Raw genomic sequence first — 8,982 nt, 5'->3', positions numbered from 1 at the left:
GCATCTGAGACTGGATCATGAACATCTCACTAGATGAAGATTCTGGATCACTGTATTTAACACTTTGAATCGCACATATTGATTGATCATTGGGCTCATCATCAATGGAGAATAGTGATTCAATATCATCATCTTCTGTGATCTTAACTCCCGATTTTTGTTGTATCTGCTGGATCATCTTGGCTCCTTTCTTATTTTTTGGACAAGTCTTTGCAAAGTGTCCTTTCTGATTGCAGATATAGCATCGGGTAGACTTTGTTCCCTTGGAAAATCTTCTCTTCTTCTTTAGGTATCTCTATTTATACCTTTTTGTGGGAATTGTTGGAGAGAATTTCTTCATCTTCTGAAAATGTTTCTTTATTCGATACGTTATGATTGGACGTAATTTTAATTTTGCAAAATGCTATTACGGGTTTGTTCTTTAAAATTATTTAAAAGTATAAGGATTAAACTTTTAATTTTAGACAATCACAGGGATCATAGGAAAAATTTAACCATTTCTCAAAATCCGAATCACCTGTGATTATTTTCCGCCAACATTACTACGACCAAAGCATCAACGGTCAGGGGCAAGCCAGAAAACTTTTGAGGGTAGAAATTAAATTATATTGTTTTATGCTAGTAAAAATAGGACTTTACTATTTTAATAACCTATATCTTTATAATTTTAAAGAATCAAATTAAAATTTTATTATTTTTGAAAGGGTTAAAGTATAATTTTACTATTATAAATTTAAAATTTAAATAGTCTTAAAAAAATTTCTATTTTAGGGGTCCTTGAATTGCCAAATAAAATATATAATTTTTTTTCTATGTTACATTATTACATGTTTTAATAGTTTATATATATAAATATATATAGATAAATTAATAGCTACTTTTCACAAAAAAAATGGCTCTATTCTAAACAGATGAATTTGATATGAGATTCGAATTTTGCTATTTCCATATTAAACCATTTTAGAACGCCGATAAAATTAGAGATTTCAAATGCCTATGATAATTAAAGCTAGACAATAAAGAGTTGGTTTGACATTTGACGTGGCAAAGGAAGGGGTAGTTACGGATCGGACGATTCAAATCAAGCCCATGAATCATAACACTATGAAGCAGACCTCATGCGATCACTCCTCCCTTTAGTGACCTAGTCCCTGAAAGCAATTCAAAATTCTCCCACTTCAAGTTTGAAAGCCTCGCATTCTTTTTGCCAAAGACAGGGGAAAAAACCCTCATGAACCCTAAATTAAACCTCTCCATTAAAGGGAAAAGCACAACTAAAACAGTGGAAGAAAACAGATAAAATGTTCTCCCCAGGATTGAAGCGAAGCAAATTAAGCTCGCAGAAGGAGAGAAATGTAGGGGCAAATCTAAGGGCACCAGATTCTCCATCAACTCCACTTACAGAGAACAATAAACCAGCGCACCAAGCTTCGATTCCAGATCGCCCAAGTACCGGCACTCCCGCTCCTTGGGCTCCTCGCTTGTCTGTTCTTGCTAGGTACGATTTCCACTTTCCATTTTGAGGCTTTATTGATTGAGCAAGAGCCTTATGATTTTGAGATAGTTGGAGTTGAATTTGAATTTTGGGATCGTAATTTTGTCTTTTGCATTTTTGCTTCAAAAAAGGGATTCCCGTGTGAGTAATGTTTTGGAATTAGGCTTCTTGAATTAAGATGAAGAAATGTGGGAATGTGGCAAGCAAAGATGGTAAGTGAATTGTTGAGTGTTAAGAAAAGAAGAATCTAATGCTGGACAGCCTTAAGAGTAGAGGATAGAATTTGTTTCACGGTTAAGGTTATTGCTTCTTGTGGGCGGTGATGTCTTATGGATGCGAGCATGGCATGAAAATTGTAATCATGCTTTGTAATCCTAGGAAGTTTGAGCCTTATACTGAAAAAGAAAGAGAATAGTGGCTGGTGATTGGCCTTGCTTCCATGTGTTTTATTGAAAATGTCTAGGACTCTTAAAATAATGTTTCAACCTGCTATGATTTGTTGGTTAAACATAATTTAGTTTTGCTGCTTGATGGCTTAAACGGCAAACTGATACTATAATTTATACCACGTATAGGTCTGATTGGGATTATTGTTGAAACTAATGAAAAAGCAGTAGAGGAAAGAACATGTGGCTAGATGAGTAGGGGATTTGAGCAAAAGAATGCCTAACCCGTTAGAGTTAGTTTTAGTCTAGAAAAATTCAAACTTAAAGAGAAACAATTCTGAACTTTAACCAGTTATTAACTGAATTAACCTAAAAAATAACTAGAAAGTTATATAGGACCACTGCTTAATTTCAAAGTTACCAGAAAAAACCTCAATTGACCTATAAAAAATTCCTTCCTAAAAAAAAATGAAAAATCGAAATCTGGAAAAAGGAAAGGAGCTCTATGCCTTAGTATAGCTCCTGCAAGTATCTGCCTCATAATCCTTTTTATAGATTTCCAGAGTTTATAGATTCACTTCCTTACTGTGTCTGTGTGTGGCTTAAACTCCTGGTTAGTAAATAGTAATATATTTAACATTTTGTGTGCAATTGTACCCAGAATTCCACCAGCAAACAAGAATGATAAAGGGGATGGGGTGGATCCAATTAAGCCAGTTTTTGTTGGAGAGTTTCCACAAGTTGTTCATGATGAACAGACCAGCTTTTTGCAGAGGCGTGTTCCTGGTTAGTATTGCTGGTTCCTATCATCAACCATGTGCAGATCTATGCAGTTTCTTTAGAAAAACTAATTTGTTGCTTCTTTGTGATCTGTTCCAGCTGATTTTTGTATATCAGGCGGAATGGATAAGGGAACATGCCTATCATGGATTATATACGGGAACAAAATTTTTATCTGGAGTTATTTGTCATTCACAGCCCCAAAGAAATGTGTTATTCTTGAACTTCCTTCTGATGTTTTAGGAAATGCAGATCTTGGCAGAAATTCCTATCTCCGCAATAATTGGTTGCTTTCTGTTGTCAATTGGGATAGCACCTTGAAAGTAACAAATAGAGCTGCACACCATTGCTATTCTGCTGGTATTGTTTTGTGTAACCAGAAAACTCGAGCTGTTTTATACTGGTCTGACATCTTTGCTGATGTGGGATCTGCTCCTGTTACCATCTGTTCATCTTCTGATGAATTATTGGTAACTTCTTCACGTATTGACAGCAATGCCACCCCAAACAGGCATGCAACAAATTTTACTGGCTCAAGTTATTTCAACTCTTTGATTGCTTCTGCAATTCCTGGTACCCAAAATGCCTGTGTTGCCCTTGCATGTTGTTCTAGTGGTGAACTTTGGCAATTTTACTGCAGCCCGAATGGTATCCAAGTAAATAAAGTACACCAGAACATACAAAGTTTATCATCCCAAGGCACTGGTGTTGGTCAACTTGTTGGGAGCAAGGGATATCCGAGGTCAATGATATGGCGTCTTCCATACTTTTCTGTTTCGGACTCCAACCGCCAATTTTTTCTGCTGACAGATCATGAAATACATTGTTTCAACATCAAGCTCTTTCCTGATTTAGAGGTGTCAAAGCTTTGGTCTCAGGAAATTGTTGGTAATGATGGTGATTTGGGAATTAAGAAGGATCTGGCTGGACAAAAACGAATCTGGCCTCTAGACCTGCAGGTGGATGATCATGGTAAAGTTATTACTGTTCTCGTTGCCACCTTCTGCAAGGATCGGGTTAGCAGCTCAAGTTACACTCAATATTCTCTTCTGACCATGCAATATATGTCTGAAGTGAACATGTCCTCTGATTTACATGAAAGAGTTTTAGAGAAAAAGGCTCCAATCCAAGTGATAATACCAAAAGCAAGGGTAGAGGATGAGGACTTCTTATTCTCCATGAGACTTCGAGTAGGGGGCAAGCCCGCAGGATCAACAATCGTACTTTCTGGTGAAGGAACTGCAACAGTCTCCCATTATCACAGAAATTCTACTCGACTCTATCAATTTGATTTGCCTCATGATGCTGGGAAAGTTCTTGATGCTTCGGTTCTTCCTCCTACTGATGATGGGGAAGATGGCGCATGGGTTGTGCTTACTGAGAAAGCAGGGATATGGGCAATACCAGAAAAGGCTGTTGTACTTGGTGGGGTTGAACCCCCTGAGCGGAGCTTGTCACGCAAAGGGAGCTCGAATGAAGGCTCTGCACAAGAAGAGAGAAGGAACCTTATGTTTGCAAACAATATTGCTCCTAGAAGGGCTAGTTCAGATGCATGGGATGCTGGTGGTAGACAAGCAACTGGTTTGACTGGTATTACACGCAGAACTGCCCAAGATGAAGAATCAGAAGCTTTGCTGGGTCAATTTTTCCATGAGTTTCTGATAACTGGGAAGGTTGATGGATCACTAGAAAAACTTAAGAGTTCAGGGGCATTTGAAAGGGGTGGAGAAACCAATGTCTTTGTACGGACAAGCAAATCAATCGTTGACACCTTAGCTAAACACTGGACAACTACTAGAGGTGCTGAAATTGTTGCTATGGGTATTATATCGACTCAGCTCATGGATAAGCAGCAGAAGCATAACAAATTTCTCCAGTTTCTTGCTTTATCCAAGTGCCATGAGGAGTTATGTTCTGGACAGAGTATGATCTGCTACTTGTTGCCATAGCTTTTGCTACTGCATTTCATTTTCTTCCTTTTCCTTGTTTTTTTCTTAGAGTTTGATTGCATAAAACAGTATGTAGTTTCCATCATGGTACATTTAACATAAACTATGACTAGTAATCTGCCTTCAGTTGCTTTTTGAACTGTTACTTAGCACATATGTTGACTGATAACACTTAGGACTTGACTGAGCATTTCATGTTACAATATGTAGACAAGTTGCAGAGGTGACTTTATGTTTAATTGTTATAAGTGTGGAGGTTACGTTGAACTTTTGGCTGCAGTTTAGATTCTTAGCATTTCCCAGTGGTCATATTTTGATATTTGAGTAGCATCTTAGATCTTTCTGTGGCTAAAATCAAATATTGTTTCCATTGCCAGATATTCTCAGGAGTGAACCTTGTGGGCAGGTTTTTATTCTTGATGCTATATCTGACTACAATTTCTTCCCTCTTCTTCGTATTTAGTACAGATCTAGGGAAACTATGTCTAACTACTAAAGGGGAATAATTTATTTCTGGTCTCTCTTGCCTTCTAATCAAACAACAGGCAAAAGAGAAAAATCATGCCTAATTTGTTACTTGTTTGGCAGGACATTCTTTGCAAATCATCTTAGAACATGGTGAAAAGCTCTCTGCAATTATTCAACTCAGGGAACTACAGAATGCAATTAACCAAAACCGTTCAACTGGAGTTGGCTCCACTCATTCAAGTTTTGAAAATCAAGTTTCAGGTGCTCTTTGGGATCTGATTCAGTTAGTAGGGGAGAGGGCCAGGCGAAATACTGTCCTTCTGATGGACAGAGATAATGCTGAAGTGTTCTATAGTAAGGTCTCTGATCTCGAACAAGTATTTTATTGCTTAGAAAGACATCTAGAATATATAATCAGCATGGAACAACCAGATGGATTTCAGATCCATAGAGCTTGCGAACTCTCAAATTCATGTGTTACTATATTTCGGGCTGCCATGGACTACAAGAATGAGAATCACCTATGGTATCCACCACCAGAGGGTTTAACACCTTGGTATTGTCAACCAGTGGTGCGTAACGGGCTGTGGAGTATTGCGTCTTTCATGCTTCAGCTGTTAAAAGAAACATCTGAAATTGATATGTCAGCGAAATCAGAACTATATTCTCATCTGGAAGCATTGGCTGAAGTTCTTCTTGAGGCGTCTAGTGGTGCTATAAATGCTAAAGTTGAGCGAGGAGAAGAGCACAAAGGTCTTCTGAATGAGTACTGGAGTAGAAGGGATGCAATTCTTGATTCCCTTTATCAACAAGTTAAAGGTTTTGTAGAAGCTGGTCGTCAGGTGAATCCTTTTTCTGCCCAGTATTGTATTCATTTCTTCCTGGTTGTTCATTTGCATGCATCCTTGAATTGTTTATTTCTTGCAGGACTTAACTGACAGCACAGGAGAGAATAAAGAAGAAATCCTTAAAAATCTGTCTTCAAGCTTGCTGTCAATAGCAAAACGACATGAAGGCTATCAGACCATGTGGAACATATGTTGTGATCTCAATGATTCAGGGTTGCTCAAAAATCTTATGGTATAATTTGAGTATTTACTTCGACACATTTTTCTTGTTTAGGTTCATTGATTTTCTTGAACATCTGCTATGCTCTCCCCCCCCCCAACCCCTTAGGTATGAAATTGCATGCTCTCTCACTGTCCCTGCACTATTTGCAACATTTGGACAAATCTACCAACAGTTTCCTTAGCCATGCTTTCTTAAAGTTGCCATAACAAATGGAACAAAGAAGTTATGTTTTGATTTTCGTCCTGCAAGAGTTTGCAAACATATTCACTGTATACTTAATTTTAAATTGTTGCATGTTCAAGTGTTATTTTTAGGCATTTATGGGATTATTAGGGTATTTGGTTTAGGATACGGCCTATCGGTACCTATTTTACTTCTGTTTCAAGTTGCTTTTAATTATTGAGATATATTTGAGTGAAGATTGAGTTTCAAGTGTTAAGATGTCTCTCCCCGGTGGTTTTCTTATCTTCTCTCCCCTCTTTCCTTTTTTCTCAAAAATTTCCTTAAATTCTCTTCTCCTTACTCCTTTTCTGTCTGACTTTATATTATTCTCTTTCTCCTTCATTCCCTTGTTGTCTCACTGCTTTCTAGAATAACTTTAGATTGTGTATTATGCAGCATGAGAGCATGGGACCTAGATGTGGATTCAGTTACTTTGTGTTTAAACAGCTGTATGGAAAGAAGCAGTACTCTAAGCTACTAAGGCTTGGGGAGGAATTCCAGGAAGAGCTATCTATTTTCTTAAATCATTACCAGGACCTCCTATGGCTTCATGAAGTATTCCTTCATCGGTTTTCAGCAGCTTCAGAAACTCTTCATGTTGTGGCTATTTCTCAAGATGAGGGCTCTATTTCAATCACTGAAGAGGAGATCGATTCTGACCACTCAAATCCAGTACCAACATTGACTGACAGGCGGCGACTTTTGAACCTCTCCAAGATTGCTGCCTTTGCAGGTAATCTGTTTTCTCATTTCTCATTTATTACTTGATTGCATACTAGTTCATATTTTATATTGATTTTATTCTTTGTTTCATGGGAAAATTCCATCTTTTTTTATCATAAAATACTGCTTAGTTAGTAGAGGAGAAATCTTGAAAGAAAATTATGGTTGAAAAGGGAAAATAAGGGGATTCCATGGAGGGATTATAGGAACTGGTATCATTGTTATGTACTTTTTCTTTCCTCCATCCTTTTGCCTTTTTTGATCATGTTCCAGTTTTTAAAAGTTGAAAACATAATTTTAAAAATCTCTTACTAATAGGCCTATAAAACCCCATTTCCATTTCCCACTTATCCTTTTTTCTTCTTAACAATTAGGTAAAGATGCTGACTGTCAGATAAAAGCGAAAAGAATAGAAGCTGATTTGAAGATTTTGAGATTGCAGGTTTGTTTCATTCAATGAGATTATTCTTTTTATGCGTTTATCTGAAACACTGTTGTTTCTCATTAATACATCACAACCTATATTGATTCATATTAGCTGTTATGAACCGTCTGAAATGGGGTGTAATCAAGCTGAGCTGAATCAAGCTTTTTAAAAGCTCAAGCTTGGGATAGAAATTTGATTAATAATTTACTTGTGTATATTACATTATAAAAATATTGTAAACTGAATCTATCTCACAAGCAGTTTGAGCTAAGCATTAAAATTCAATATTACTGATTGCTTTTTGAAGCCTTCTAGGCACTCGATATAATAATGTAATGAATAGCACCAGTGCATGGAAATATATTAATCTGCTTTATCCATTTATAGTCAAGTCCGTATTTTTTTATCATCTTCTGCAGGAAGAAATTATGGAAGTTCTACCTATGGATGACACGAACCAACATGTTGACAAGAAGCTCCTTCATCCTGAGGAGCTGATAGAGCTGTGTCTCGAAAGTGGAAGCAAAGAGCTACCTTTGCAGGTTTTTGATGTATTTGCATGGACTAGCTCATCATTTCGCAAGAGCCATAGGAACCTTTTGGAGGAGTGCTGGAAGAAGGCTGCCGATCAAGACCCTTGGAGCGAGCTATATCAAGCATCAGTATCCGAAGGTTGGAGCGACGAGGAAACTTTGCAACAACTTAGCCGAACTATCCTTTTCAAGGCTTCAAACAGGTGTTATGGTCCGAAAGCAGAAACCATTGAAGATGGATTCGGTGAAGTGCTGCCATTGAGACAAGAAAACGTAGAAGTAGCCGGTTTGAAAGATGCACGATCATCCGTTGAGGCAATATTGATGCAACATAGGGATTTCCCATATGCAGGTAAGCTAATGCTTACTGCCCTCATGCTAGGATGTGTACAAGGGGACGATGTTAAATTAGAGGAGAGCCTTTCCCCAATGGTATGACAGATTAGGGCTAATACTGATCACATTCTTGAGATTGCCTTTTTCATTAGTGGTATTTGTATAATTTCATATCTTATTTTGGGGGTCTTATTAAATGCATACCCTAAGCACGCATTTACAAGATTTTTCCTTTTTTCAGAAAAAAAAAACAGAAGATCAAGGCATCAACATGTGAGCTTGGAGATAATTATCCATTTAAAAACTAATTTTTTTAATTTAAAAAAATTATTTTTCGCTTGAACCTTAGCAGGTGTTTTAAGATCTCTTTTTCAGCGATGGTGTTAGTAGTTTATATTCTTTTAGTCGCCAAAGACATCTGTAACAAAATAGAAAATTAAATTTGTATTTTATGTTAAAAATCAAATGGACGAGAGAATTTCCCTATTTTTCTGACAATATTATATGCCATGAATAATTGAATACAACATTTATCAGTAAAAACAATCATTGTATAATCATCCATAGTAATCGGATCCTTCTTTTTAGGAAT

The 8,982-nt window shown here is 37.0% G+C and overlaps 1 protein-coding gene across 1 annotated transcript; it reads left to right on the top strand.

Moving 5' to 3' along the window:
* The first annotated feature begins 1,143 nt into the window (after window positions 1–1,143).
* LOC107954946 (nuclear pore complex protein NUP133) lies at window positions 1,144–8,733 on the top strand. The gene is made up of 8 exons (XM_041097817.1): window positions 1,144–1,498; window positions 2,543–2,667; window positions 2,761–4,584; window positions 5,199–5,920; window positions 6,006–6,158; window positions 6,768–7,104; window positions 7,469–7,536; window positions 7,941–8,733. The coding sequence occupies exons 1-8, from the start codon at window positions 1,302–1,304 to the stop codon at window positions 8,490–8,492; spliced, it is 3,978 nt and encodes a 1,325-aa protein (XP_040953751.1). The 5' UTR covers window positions 1,144–1,301; the 3' UTR covers window positions 8,493–8,733.
* Window positions 8,734–8,982: the final 249 nt, after the last annotated feature.

The sequence above is a fragment of the Gossypium hirsutum genome, chromosome D07 (genome assembly GCF_007990345.1).
Source record: "Gossypium hirsutum isolate 1008001.06 chromosome D07, Gossypium_hirsutum_v2.1, whole genome shotgun sequence".
Classification (NCBI taxonomy): domain Eukaryota; kingdom Viridiplantae; phylum Streptophyta; class Magnoliopsida; order Malvales; family Malvaceae; genus Gossypium; species Gossypium hirsutum.
Note: the sequence above shows the minus strand (reverse complement) of the source record. Positions and strands in the feature narration are given on the sequence as shown.